The sequence below is a fragment of the Littorina saxatilis genome, linkage group LG9 (assembly GCF_037325665.1).
Source record: "Littorina saxatilis isolate snail1 linkage group LG9, US_GU_Lsax_2.0, whole genome shotgun sequence".
Taxonomy (NCBI): domain Eukaryota; kingdom Metazoa; phylum Mollusca; class Gastropoda; order Littorinimorpha; family Littorinidae; genus Littorina; species Littorina saxatilis.
The window spans coordinates 17,567,966-17,582,698 of NC_090253.1; the positions used below are offsets into that span (position 1 = coordinate 17,567,966).

Genomic DNA, 14,733 nt, shown 5'->3' on the forward strand with positions numbered 1-14,733 from the left:
TCCGTTGGGACCGGGTTTATTTGATAAACGTAAGTGGTCCCGCGTTGATGTCACTTGTCGATTCCGGATGCGGTGTGTGCCTCTTGGAATCGGGATGACAATTTAAAAAAACCAGCACTGAGAAAGGGCAGGAACTGGATAGGTTGGGAGGCGTTTAAAACTATGTACAGGGGTTGAGGGATTAGGGGTTGCCCACTGGCGGTTGCAGGGGACTGCTACCGCGGAGACGTGAGCGGAACGACTCAAGGCTTAACTTGAGACTCTACTGCAAGTCTTGAAATTCACATAAATCGAACCACGAGCAAAGACATCCAAACATTACAGGCACTTTAGATCAACTCATTTCACTAGAGGTGACTGCCTAGCACTGTGTTTGACATCCCTGTCTGCTGAAATAAAAAGAAATTAAAACAAAACGGATTAACAGTAGGTGACACGTTATCAGAGTGGGAGACACTAGATCTGTCTCTGAACTTACCGGGATACGGCTGCAAGATCGACACTGACTGCCGCGCTTCTCTTCCTCGCGTGGACATTGGAAACACGCTGTGCAGATCAAATTGTAGGAAATCTCCCTTTGGTATCTTCTTTATTTACTTTTCTGGAGCTTAGAAACCGAACAACATGAAATCGTCTTCCCCGGCGAATCGGCGAGGTGAGAACTGGACCACAATCCTTCGCGCGACCCCTGACCTGATCTTGACACCTGATCTGCCGTCTACATGCCAAACACGACACAAATCAGTCAACTGCTTGTACCCCTTCAAAACCCCCCACCACCCGTTTTCTTTGGATACACGCTTTAACTACACACATGCCGACACAATGTTGATCATTGCTTCAATAATTTGAAGATGGTGCTTGAAAATTAACCACGTGAAATGAGTATTTCGGTGTTTAGCCAAAAATGTTAAAGTTTCTACCACAGACATACACACATACATACATACATACGCACGCACGCACGCACAGACAGACAAAGTTTACCATCGCATAGGCTACACTTACGTGAGCCAAAAATCATAGCAAACCTCGTACAAGCTAAAACAATTACACCAAATAAAAAACAACGGTCACAAGAGGAGGTTGTTGTTGGTTTGTTTGCTTAACGCCCAGCCGACCACGAAGGGCCATATCAGGGCGGTGCCACTTTGACATATAACGTGCGCCACACACAAGACAGAAGTCGCAGCACAGGCTTCATGTCTCACCCAGTCACATTATTCTGACACCGGACCAACCAGTCCTAGCACTAACCCCATAATGCCAGACGCCAGGCGGAGCAGCCACTAGATTGCCAATTTTAAAGTCTTAGGTATGACCCGGCCGGGGTTCGAACCCACGACCTCCCGATCACGGGGCGGACGCCTTACCACTAGGCCAACCGTGCCGGTCACAAGAGGAGGTAATCAAATGACAATATACAGTAGTTGTTTCCCTCGTCATAGTATTGATTGTTTTCATGATTGCAAAAAACGTATCTGATTCGTGTTGTGACAGTCAATTTGTTAGAAAAGACTACTGTGCTGGGGCCAATGGCGTATTTTTGTATTTTGAAAGCAAGATCAGTGTAGAATATGAACTATTTACAGAGACGATAGCATGCGTGAGGTACCCACCAGGTGAAGTTGAGGACGAGCTTGTGGAAGCACCTGGCGAGGAAGAGGACGTCCCTGTGGTTCGTAGGACCTGACGCCTTGTACACCTTCAGCACGGCCCAGGCGTGCACCGGGGGGTTCACGTCCGAGAACGCGAACTCGTAGGCTGGGATCTGCATGAAACGCATATGAAAAACGTATACAGCGTAGGCATGCACCCGAGGTTGGGACACCATGGACCACAAAACAGTAAATCACTGCAGCATCTGGCATATCTCAGCATCATTACATGTTGGGCTTTATTCGGGCCTTCTGGTCTTTTCGTTGGGACACCATCGGCCACAAAACAGTAAATCACCGCAGCATCTGGATTTTCCCAATAGAACCCTCACTATATTTTTAGACTCGGACGCATCACTCTGAGAACAATGCGAAAGACATTAAACTCTAATAGTATTACCTGTCCATTGGGGTGCATGTACCACTCTCGGAGAAAGAGCAGGAGCTGCTCCTTGGCGAAGTGAAGGTCAATGTTGGCAAATGGAATCATGTGGAATGCCAGGTCCCAAGAGGCGTACTGAAAGCAACAACATACTTAGTTGAAAGCCCAGCTTAGTTATCTTAGTTCACAGCCCAGCTTAGTTATCTTAGTTCAAAGCCCAGCTTAGTTATCTTAGTTCACAGCCCAGCTTAGTTATCTTAGTTCACAGCCCAGCTTAGTTATCTTAGTTCACAGTCCAGCCTAGTTATCTTAGCTCACAGCCCAGCTTAGTTATCTTAGTTCACAGCCCAGCTTAGTTATCTTAGCTCACAGCCCAGCTTAGTTATCTTAGTTCACAGCCCAGCTTAGTTATCTTAGCTCACAGCCCAGCTTAGTTATCTTAGTTCACAGCCCAGCTTAGTTATCTTAGTTCACAGCCCAGCTTAGTTATCTTAGCTCACAGCCCAGCTTAGTTATCTTAGTTCAAAGCCCAGCTTAGTTATCTTAGTTCACAGCCCAGCTTAGTTATCTTAGTTCACAGCCCAGCTTAGTTATCTTAGTTCAAAGCCCAGCTTAGTTATCTTAGTTCACAGCCCAGCTTAGTTATCTTAGTTCACAGCCCAGCTTAGTTATCTTAGTTCAAAGCCCAGCTTAGTTATCTTAGTTCACAGCCTAGCTTAGTTATCTTAGTTCACAGCCCAGCTTAGTAATCTTAGTTCCCTTCCTGACAGACACTGCACAAGACGTCGGCCTCCAAATCTATCACGGACGAACTTTCTGTGCAAATTCAGAGACGGTATCCATGTCCCAATCTTGTCACCGCTGTGGAACGTAAAAGACCTCGGTCATTCTGCCAGAAGTGCAAGTGGCAAATTAAAACTGAACATACATATTTATTTTATTTTTTATTTACGAGGATTTATCGCGCACGTATCTCGCCACACAAGGCGACTCAAGGCGCATGTTACCTATTAATGCCGTGTGAGATGGAATTATTTACACAATATATCACGCATTCACATCGGCCAGTAGATCGACTGCCTTTAGGCGCTGCATCCACCTTTCACGGCCTATTATTCCAGGTCACACAGGTATACCTAGGTAGCGCGACTCTTGTTGCTGCTATCTTCCCACTGCTAGCTTCCCACTGGAAAAAGCGACCCGAATTCTCAGCAATTGGATAATAAAGCAAAGATGGACATTTTCAGTATTTTACTTCCTTTCTGCCTGTGAGATGACGTCTCTTTTGCAGAGATGCTCCCAAGTTGCAGTTGCAGTCTCTCAGTCTCAGTCATTGAGTTGTAAGCTTTCAGCTTCTTACTCTTTCTTTCTTACTTCTCACCTGTTTGCCTGGCATGGAGATGACGTCACTGTCACAGAGATGCTCCCAACCGACGTTGCAGCTCTCAGTCTCAGCTAGTGAAATGGAAACTTTTGGCAAATTTGCTTTTTAATTTTGTTTCATACTCTCTTTATTTCTTACTTACTTACTTTAACTCAGCCAGGGGTACTCCCACTTGCCTGGCATGGAGATGACGTCACTGTCACAGAGATGGTCCCAACCGACATTGCAGCCTAGTCTCTCAGTCTCAGCCATTGAGATGAACACTTTCTGCATGTTTATATTTTAAATGTTTATCTTACCCTCTCTCTTCCTGGCATTTACTCACCCAAGGGAACTCCCACTTGTCGGGTATGGAGATGACTTCCCTGTTGAAGAGATGCTCCAAGCCAGGGCTGCAGTCGCTCAGTCTCAGATGAACACTTTAAGCATCTTACTTACTTTCTTTCTTACTTACTTTAACTCACCCAGGGGTATTCTCACTTGTCCGGCATGGTGATGACTTCCCTGTTGAAGAGATGCTCCCGATCCCAAACGACATTGCAGTCTAGTCTCTCAGTCTCTGGCATTGACTGGGTGGCCGAGTGGTAACGCACTTGCGCTTGATTGAATATGTGCGCGATATAAATTGCATAAAATAAAAATTTTAAAAAAATCAAAAAAATCCCTGCGCTTAAAACTGTACCCACGGAATACGCGCGATATAAGCCTCATATTGATTGATTGAGATTTAAACAATGAGGATTTATTTTTTAATTTTTTAATTTTTTTTTTTATAAATCTTACTCTTCTGCTTCCATACTTCAACTCACCCAGGGATACTCCCACTTGTCTGGCATGGAGATGACGTCTCTGTTGAAGAGGTGCAACCAGCCGGCGTTGCGGCCGTTGAGCCTCTCCTCGGGCGGGCGGCACGTCTTGCTGTCCCCGTGGAGCCACTCCTGCACGACGTAGTGGTAGAACTGCTTGCTCCACAGCAAGCCTGCGTACGCCTGGCGGGCTACCTGCTGCTCCGCTGAAGACTTGTAGCCGATCACCTGAGTTGTGTAGATTTGTCATTATTGGTTTGTCTTAATTCTTTGTTACTCTCCAGCTAAGTAGAGCCCTTTGCAGCTGGTTAGATTAAAGCATGTACGCAACAAGCACCGTATTGTTTTTCTCGTTGCAACAAATGGCCTGTTTCTGTCGCTTATATGATGAGAGTTATGCATAGCTTCTATCACTGGTGTGAAAATAATGGATAGCGCACAGCCAATGAAACAGCGTAACCAGACTGCCGCCACTCTTACTTCAACGTGCTACACTGACAAACAGGTCAAAGGGAAATAATCGTAGTTTCGAGAGTTGACAGCAGTCTTCTTTCGCTGTATCGAACGGTGTCCCAAGATGGCGGATCCGGTGGCGTCAATGCTTTGATAGCCAATAAGAAGGGACGCGCTATCCATATATTTTTTAGATCAGTGAGCTTCAATACATGACTGTGATTACTCTAAAGAAAGAACAACTTTCCTCCAAAGATTGTCTCCGTACAAGCCTCTTGAAGAGGTTAAGTGGTAAGAGGTTATGAACATGTAATGGGGTTGGGAAACAAGGAGGATGAACACAGTGTACATTAGCTGCCGTGACACCCCCCCCCCTCTCCCTCTACCTCTTTCTTGATCTCTTCTGCTACTTCGTTTCAGGTTTCTTCTTCCAGATGTTCTACGTCTTGTCGCCATTGTCGAGTTATGCATGTTTTTTTGGATTGTGATAAGAGGTTAACTTGAGACACCGAACGTACTTTACAAAACCACACACGCATTACTGGTGGAGCAATTTACAGCCAACAATTACGACCTGAACGAGAAAATGTATGTCTTCTTTGTACTTCATGACGCCATCACCAACCTGTGCCTGCGGTCAAGAAGACCAAACAGCGGAACACATCTTACAGCGATGTCCCTTACTACATGAGGAACAAAAAGAAGTGTGGCCGTCACCAACTCCCTTGCAGACCAAACTATATGGCAGTCGACAGGAGTTGGAGAAAACGACAACATTTATCACCAGTGCTGGACTGATCGTGTAACCTCTGGGAACGCCAAGAAGAAGAAGAAGTACTTCATGGCTGTGTGGGTAGATGTTTGCCATCTCTCGAGTTGCAGAGACGACAGACAGACGATGTAATTTGATTATTTCCTGACAAAAAGTCAAACAAATGTAACGCTAATCCACAATAACACAGCCTACTTCTAGAAATACGCACTACAAGTATACCACCTCTTTTGTGTAATCATCTCACCCCTTCATAGAAGCGGTCGCACTCCTCTTTGCGAGTGTCCATGAGTGAATCGAAGGCGTTGCCGAAGACGACAGGGGGTTTCTCCAGGTGGTGGTACAAGCGTATCCGTAACCTCACCGTCTGCTCACTGGCCACGCTTAGCACGTAGTGAGCAGCGCACTTGGTCCCCACTCGGTTTGGGTTGACGGCTTTCTCGTCACCTGTGGTGTCAGGATAAACAGGCAGGGTTTAGGCCGTGCGTTGGTCACTGGCTATCGTTGTCAAATGACACGACTGTTATGCCACCACTTGTCGCTATCGGCGTGGGTTCGATCCCCACGTTCGGCGAGGGATTTCTTTCCAAGAGTGAACTTTGTACAGACTGTCCTGGGTGTCCGAACACCCCCCGTGTGCACGCATGCGCACGATTAAGAACCCAAGTTCACAGCGAAAGTCTCAGGGCTTGGAAACATGCATACACGCATGCAGGAAAAAGACAAAAATGGGTAGCGCCGTACTGTATGGCAGCTAGCTTTCCCGAGTAAGTAAACAGCCCGAATTCCCAAGAGGTTAACCACACAGAACTATATTAAACCTTATCCTTACCCCTAAGCCCTCCATTTTATTAAGGAAAGGAGCATCCCTCTACTCGGACACATACTACAAATATACTTTATTTTAAATATCATATTCAAAAATTTCAGTGATAAATTTTAGTTTGATTAATATACTTACCCTTTGTGTAACCAGGGAAGCGTGTTCAACGTTTTAGCACTCAACTGAAGTAAATTGCTATTTATGAGATTTGGCGTAAGTAATATGTAATTTAATTTGAGTTTTAATTAAGTTGACTAGAAATGATATTAACCATAATGTATTTATGATAGAGGATAAACGAGAGTATGTACGACGATGTATGTGAGGGTGCAGGAATGGATATGTGTGGTTGGGTTGCGTGTGTGTTGATGTGTACTTTTATGTGTCTATATTATGTTCTGAGAGTGTGTTTTTATGTGATTTGTTTTGTACTCGAGCCAAAAGAAAAATGTCTGTTTATTGCATTCAGATAATAAAGTTGAACTGAAGTGAATTGAACTGAACTGAACTGAATTGAACTGAATTGAACTGAACTGAACTGAACTGAATTGAATTGAATTGAATAGAATACCGCCTGGCTGCTTTCTGTGCAGAATAGGGTTGTTTTCTTTCACACATTGACACAGGCGTCAGTTACCAAATCAATTCAGCCCCTCCCACCTAACAAAATCAATCCAGCCCCTCCCACCTAACAAAATCAATTCAGCCCCTCCCACCTAACAAAATCAATTCAGCCCCTCCCACTTAACAAAATCAATTCAGTCCCTCCCACCTAACAAAATCAATTCAGCCCCTCCCACCTAACAAAATCAATTCAGCCCCTCCCACCTAACAAAATCAATTCAGCCCCTCCCACCTAACAAAATCAATTCAGTCCCTCCCACCTAACAAAATCAATTCAGTCCCTCCCACCTAACAAAATCAATTCAGCCCCTCCCACCTAACAAAATCAATCCAGTCCCTCCCACCTAACAAAATCAATTCAGTCCCTCCCACCTAACAAAATCAATTCAGCCCCTCCCACCTAACAAAATCAATTCAGCCCCTCCCATCTAACAAAATCAATCCAGCCCCTCCCACCTAACAAAATCAATTCAGTCCCTCCCACTTAACAAAATCAATCCAGCCCCTCCCACCTAACAAAATCAATTCAGCCGCTCCCACCTAACAAAATCAATTCAGCCCCTCCCACCTAACAAAATCAATCCAGCCCCTCCCACCTAACAACATCAATCCAGCCCCTCCCACCTAACAAAATCAATCCAGCCCCTCCCACCTAACAAAATCAATTCAGCCACTCCCACCTAACAAAATCAATCCAGCCCCTCCCACCTAACAACGTCAATCCAGCCCCCCCCCCTCCACCTAACAAAATCAATTCAGTCCCTCCCACCTAACAAAATCAATTCAGTCCCTCCCACCTAACAAAATCAATTCAGTCCCTCCCACCTAACAAAATTAATCCAGCCCCTCCCACCTAACAACGTCAATCCAGCCCCCCCCCCTCCACCTAACAAAATCAATTCAGTCCCTCCCACCTAACATCATCAATCCAGCCCCTCCCACCCAACAAAATCAATCTAGCCCCTCCCACCTAACAAAATCAATCCAGCCCCTCCCACCTAACAAAATCAATCCAGCCCCTCCCACCTAACAAAATCAACCCAGCCCCTCCCACCTAACAACATCAATCCAGCCCCTCCCACCTAACAAAATCAATTCAGCCCCTCCCACCTAACAAAATCAATCCAGCCCCTCCCACCTAACAAAATCAATCCAGCCCCTCCCACCTAACAAAATCAATTCAGCCGCTCCCACCTAACAAAATCAATTCAGCCCCTCCCACCTAACAAAATCAATCCAGCCCCTCCCACCTAACAACATCAATCCAGCCCCTCCCACCTAACAACATCAATCCAGCCCCTCCCACCTAACAAAATCAATCCAGCCCCTCCCACCTAACAACATCAATCCAGCCCCTCCCACCTAACAACATCAATCCAGCCCCTCCCACCTAACAACATCAATCCAGCCCCTCCCACCTAACAAAATCAATCCAGCCCCTCCCACCTAACAACATCAATCCAGCCCCTCCCACCTAACAACATCAATTCAGCCCCTCCCACCTAACAAAATCAATTCAGCCCCTCCCACCTAACAAAATCAATCCAGCCCCTCCCACCTAACAACATCAATCCAGCCCCTCCCACCTAACAACATCAATCCAGCCCCTCCCACCTAACAAAATCAATCCAGCCCCTCCCACCTAACAACATCAATCCAGCCCCTCCCACCTAACAACATCAATCCAGCCCCTCCCACCTAACAACATCAATCCAGCCCCTCCCACCTAACAAAATCAATTCAGCCCCTCCCACCTAACAACATCAATCCAGCCCCTCCCACCTAACAAAATCAATTCAGTCCCTCCCACCTAACAAAATCAATTCAGTCCCTCCCACCTAACAAAATCAATCCAGCCCCTCCCACCTAACAACGTCAATCCAGCCCCCCCCTCCACCTAACAAAATCAATTCAGTCCCTCCCACCTAACATCATCAATCCAGCCCCTCCCACCCAACAAAATCAATCTAGCCCCTCCCACCTAACAAAATCAATCCAGCCCCTCCCACCTAACAAAATCAATCCAGCCCCTCCCACCTAACAAAATCAATCCAGCCCCTCCCACCTAACAACATCAATTCAGCCCCTCCCACCTAACAAAATCAATTCAGCCCCTCCCACCTAACAAAATCAATTCAGCCCCTCCCACCTAACAAAATCAATCCAGCCCCTCCCACCTAACAAAATCAATTCAGCCCCTCCCACCTAACAAAAGTCCACTCTGCACGGAATGCAGCCAGGAAGTACAACACCAATGTATGGTAAGTGTCTAAGCAAAAGGATATCAATCAATCAATCAATCAATGAGTCTTATATCGCGCATATTCCGTGGGTACAGTTCTAGGCGCTCTGCAGTGATGCCGTGTGAGATGAAATTTTATACGGCCAGTAGATTGCAGCCATTTCGGCGCATATTTACCTTTCACGGCCTATTATTCCAAGTCACACGGGTATAGGTAGACAATTATTAAATGTGCCTGAGCAATTTTGCCAGGAAAGACCCTTTTGTCAATCGTGGGATCTTTAACGTGCACACCCAATGTAGTGTACACGGGGGGAGGTTCGGACACCGAAGAGAGTCTGCACAAAAAGTTGACTCTGTGAAATAAATTTCCGCCGAACCTGGGATCGAACTCACGCTGACAGCGGCCAACTGAATACAAATCCAGCGCGCTACCAACTGAGCTATATCCCCGCCCCGCTATATCTCAAAGAATGAACAATCCTGGACGGATCTAGGGTGATTTACATGATGGTTTACACAGGACGAGATAAAGGCCAGCTGGAGTCGTTGTCAGGAGATGAAAAAAAATTGAGGTGGCCCCATGGCACAAGACCACATGCGGACACAGCCATCCAAACATCTAAAGATTACCGGCGGCATCGTGCTGTTAGCCGCGACTGTATCGCCGAGAGGTAGGTCCGGTAAGTTTAAAGCTGTCACGTGACTTTGGCGAGTCGAAACTGGGTTTCATAAATGGCATTTAGGGCGACTAACAGCACCGGGGGGCCCGGGTAGCTCAGGTGGTAGAGCACTGGACTTGTGATCGAGAGGTCGCTGGTTCGAATCCGGGCCGGGACGGACACGGGTCAACTTTATGTGCAGACCCAGAGACGGTATCCATCTCCCACCCCCGTATCACCACAATGGCACGTTAAAGATCTTGGTCATTCTACCATAAGTGCAGATGGCTGATACCACCTAAACACGCAAACATCAAAAAGCCGTGAGGGCGTAAAACTCAAATCGTATAAACCAATTCATGTCCAATATAGGCAATTAAGACCTGACGGACAATAAGCCCCTTAAATTTTACTTTTTTTTACTAACAGCACAAATAGCGCCACCATGCGGTCAAGTTTCGCTCGCTAAGACGGTTTCCTGAATACCGGTCCAGAGTAATAATGACACACCTTTGATAACGTAGTTGTGGAAGGCGTCCTTGACGTAGGGCACGGCGTTGGGGCCGCCGTATAGCAGCCTGTAGTTGGTGTCGTTCTCCGTGAACAGCAGGGGCGCCGCCTCTCCCTCCGGCCCCACGTCAAACTCCACGGCCATGTCCCCCAGCACGCTGTGCTTGATCATCGCCCTACCTGGACCCACCTGCCGTATCTCGGGCTTCTCTTCCAGGTAGGCCTGACGGAAGGGAGATACACGATATCATCGCCTAAACTGAAGTGAACTAGTTGTGTGTGTGTGTGTGTGTGTGTGTGTGTGTGTGTGTGTGTGTTTGCGTGTGTGTGTGTGTGTGTGTGTGTGCGTGTGTGTATAGGCTAGATCTTCCAATCTCATAACTGTATGATCATTTAGTGAAGCATTTGATAATCATTTTCTCTGCCCCCCCCTATATTTATATGTTTTTGGAATCAGAAAATGATGAAAAATAAGATGAAATGGTTTTTGGATCGTTTTATATAAAAAAATTCTAATTACAATTTTCAGATTTTTAATGACCAAAGTCATTAATTAATTGTTAAGCCTCCAAGCTGAAATGCAATACCAAAGTCTGGCCTTCGTCGAAGATTGCTTAGCCAAAATTTCAATCAATTTCATTGAAAAATGAGGGTGTGACAGTGCCGCCTCAACTTTTACAAAAAGCCGGATATGACGTCATCAAAGACATTTATTGAAAAAACGAAAAAACTTCTGGGGATATTATTCCCAGGAACTCTTATGTAACATTTCATAAAGATCGGCCAAGTAGTTTACTCTGAATCGCTCTACACACACACATACACACAAAGTAGTTTACTCTGAATCGCTCTACACACACACATACACACAGACACAGACACACACACACACACACACACACACACACACAGACACACAGACACACACACACACACACACACACACACCACGACCCTCGTCTCGATTCCCCCTCCATGTTAAAACATTTAGTCAAAACTTGACTAAATGTAAAAACCCACCACGGAACAACTTACATTTTCATCAAAGAAAATCTGTCTCCTTGAAAGAAATGAAGATCTAGAACCACGGAGAACAGGTATTAAAGCACTGCAATAGATGTATCATACAAAAAACTACACCCCCAAAAAACACAGTTCTTACATCACATTCGTCACCCCAAGACCACACATTTCGCAGCCAGACCGTGGGGAGCACGTGCAGTTTGGCAGGGAGCGGGCCGTGATTGGTCAGCGTGTACACCGCCAGCACGTCGTTCGGTGTGCCTTTAGCGTACTCCGCCACCACGTCCCAGTAGCGATCGTCGTCAAACAGACCTGCAAATGGAACCGTCACGAGTGAGAACGCCGACATCGTTGCAGGTATGAAGTTTGATACAACCGTGCAGTAATGTAATTTGTTCAAAACAAGAAATTCCTATGAGGTAGGAAAAACACCCCCCGTCAAAGGGAAATAACCTTCTCAGTTGGTGGCAGTGACTGAGTGAGAATGGTTATTTCCCTTTGACCATGAAGATGTCCCTGTATAAGTCCTTGTATAATTTTAATCCACCAATAACTCCCTAACCGTGTGTTTGACTGGTCCCAATTTTTGTAAGGACCGTCTCAGGAATGTATAGAACGTGTTCACCAAGTTTGGTGACGATCGGTCCGTTCATTCTTGAGATCTATATGCGAACACAAACACCCAAACAAACACCCAAACAAACACCCAAACAAACACATCGAGCGAAACCTATACACACCCCTATACCGGGGGTGTAAAAACATGGTAAAGAAATGGGTTACGCGTACATGTACCGCAAAACTTGTCCTGCCCAAATAATATTCATAGGTGTCAGTCTTGTAGGCTTTCTTTCCCCTTTTGCTTCTACGAATTAGAGGTCTTCATTACATACATTCAGATTAGTTGGTACTTTTTATTATGCCAACTGTAACATGTACCAGCATAGAGTAATACATTATGATTTGTTGTCGTGAAGCCCCTCCAGTGAGAGGGCACCTCCCTGTAAAGGACACCTCTCGTTGTTCGTTGGTATGCTTACGACAACAGGTATGGTGCACTAGGCAAAAAGTACATGTTATGAAAGGACATCCGCAACGTAGGGGTACTCTTGGCTGTTCATCTGCGGGTATCCTCTGAACACAGGTACCGCTGTATATTATGCTCATTCAAATCTGAGGAACCATCATACGGCATCATCATCCGCCAGACTCTCGCTTGGAACCCGCAGAGGAAAACAGAGAGGGAAAGGCCAAGAAACAGCTGGAGGCGACACAGGAGGCGGCGCGGAGATAAAGACTGAGGCAGGGCAACAGCTGGACAGAGACGGAAAGAACAACCCTAAAGGTGGCCCTTGATGGAGCCCGAAGTCGACTTCGTGAAGACTACGCGGAGTTTTTTCTACTGACAACTCAGTACCAAAGCTCCGTGCGGCCAGCTTCGCACAGTATGCTTCGCGTGGTCGACTTCGCCCAGTTAATCTGAGGCTTAAGCAGAATGCGATGGAGAAACGTCGCCAATGGCCTGTGTGTGGCAAAGAGCCTAAATTAGAAAGAAATGATCTTGAAATGCTCACCTGTATCCAGCAGCTCGTATTCGTCCTCGTTCTTCTCCACCACTGACTTTAAGAACCAAGCAGAGTGCGTTGAAGAAACGTCGTCAGTTCACTGTGCTCCGCTGGGGGACAGAGCCTAAGTAAGAAAATAATCATCTTCGAATCCTCACCTGTATCCAGCAGCTCGTATTCGTCCTCGTCAAACGGCAGTCAGTCCTGCGGGTGTTCTTCTCCACCACTTTAAGAACAACCCTATAAAGCAGAGTGCGTTGAAGAAACACTTTGCTCCGCTGGGACAAAGAGCCTAAGTAAGAAAGTAATCATCTTCAAATCCTCACCTGTATCCAGCAGCTCGTATTCGTCCTCGTGGACGGTCCTGCGGGCGTTCTCCTCCACCAGTTTGTGGTAGGGGTAGGCGTCCTGCGGGTACTTGTACAGAGCCTTGTTGTAGGCGTGGGTAGGCATGCTGTCCAGGTAATAGTACAGCTCCTTCACGTCTTCACCATGGTTACCCTGTACATCAGATATAGGATGTTAGATGTATATGTGTAAGGTATGCCTGGGAGTACTGGTGGTGGTGGTGGGGGAGTACTGGTGGTGGTGGTGGTGTGTGTGTGTGTGTTTTGTGTGTGTGTGTGTGTGCGTGTGTGTGTGTGTGTGAGTGTGTGTGTGTGTGCGTGTGTGTGTGTGTGGTGCCTTGTTAGGGGCGGGTATGTACTTCCCCGTTTACAAATGTTCATAACACTTGTACATTTCCGTCCAAATTTGATTTGAAATAAAAATGTTGACTTAGTCTCGACACCGTCGTTGAATAGATGGCCAAACTGACAACCCGTCCACCCATGCCAGACATGGACGATGTTTTCTACAAGTGAACTCCTTCATAAACCTTCGGAAGGTTCTCCTGAAATGGCCAACGTTTGATGTCAACCTTCTTCTTCCACATACATTTTGTGTCTTCTCGATAGAGCCCTCGAGATGATGGTCGCCCAGCCCAGAACACATCTTAAAGGTACCTTTCTTCCTGTACAAGCCATCTTGCTTATCAGCATAGTTCTGTTCAGGGTTTAAAGGTCCTTGTCTACATTTTTATACCGAAATCGCCATTTGACCATTAAAATGCAGAGTCTATTATCTACAAATATCAGCAATACACCCCCTTTCGATCAGGAAAGACGAAGCCAGTGTAGCCGTTTGAAAATTCATTGCAGTATTCCAGCGTAGTACTCATAGTAGGATATCCTTATTTGGAAAATGCCAAGCGCAAAACTCCTCTCAAATACCGTGCATTTCGTGCGTTTAATAAAAAGCGTGGACAGCGCTCCAGTGTCAAACTTGCTGCACTTGTTTGGGCGTGGCTATAAGCATAGTGACATGAATTTGATTGGTCAGTATTTTTAGGCAAAGCACATGTTCTCAGCAAGCAGAAAACACAATATTGGAAGCGTGAGTCACGCTACCCAAAAATAAAATCTTTTTTTACATATATTTTTTTATCAATAACTTTTTTCCCCATGGTTCATTCATCATCTGACATAACTTTTTAGCGAAATCTAACCATAAGATTATTGAACAAGTCGCGTAAGGCGAAAATACAATATTTAGTCAAGTAGCTGTCGAACTCACAGAATGAAACTGAACGCAATGCCATTTTTCAGCAAGACCGTATACTCGTAGCATCGTCAGTCCACCGCTCATGGCAAAGGCAGTGAAATTGACAAGAAGAGCGGGGTAGTAGTTGCGCTAAGAAGGATAGCACGCTTTTCTGTACCTCTCTTTGTTTTAACTTTCTGAGCGTGTTTTTAATCCAAACATATCATATCTATATGTTTTTGGAATCA

General features: G+C 45.8%; 1 protein-coding gene and 1 long non-coding RNA gene across 2 annotated transcripts in view; both read right to left on the reverse strand.

The window, feature by feature from the left end:
* LOC138975505 (uncharacterized) overlaps positions 1–14,733 on the reverse strand; it is a 168,588-nt gene that overhangs the window by 25,260 nt on the left and 128,595 nt on the right. The window lies entirely within an intron of this gene.
* LOC138975482 (uncharacterized) overlaps positions 1–14,733 on the reverse strand; it is a 57,002-nt gene that overhangs the window by 25,260 nt on the left and 17,009 nt on the right. The window contains exons 3-9 of the mRNA XM_070348180.1: positions 13,231–13,405; positions 11,479–11,651; positions 10,317–10,539; positions 5,703–5,902; positions 4,234–4,458; positions 2,059–2,175; positions 1,620–1,771 (exon numbers count right to left, since the gene is read on the reverse strand). Coding sequence (XP_070204281.1) covers positions 1,620–1,771; positions 2,059–2,175; positions 4,234–4,458; positions 5,703–5,902; positions 10,317–10,539; positions 11,479–11,651; positions 13,231–13,405 — 1,265 coding nt within the window. The remainder of the gene's footprint in view (positions 1–1,619; positions 1,772–2,058; positions 2,176–4,233; positions 4,459–5,702; positions 5,903–10,316; positions 10,540–11,478; positions 11,652–13,230; positions 13,406–14,733) is intronic.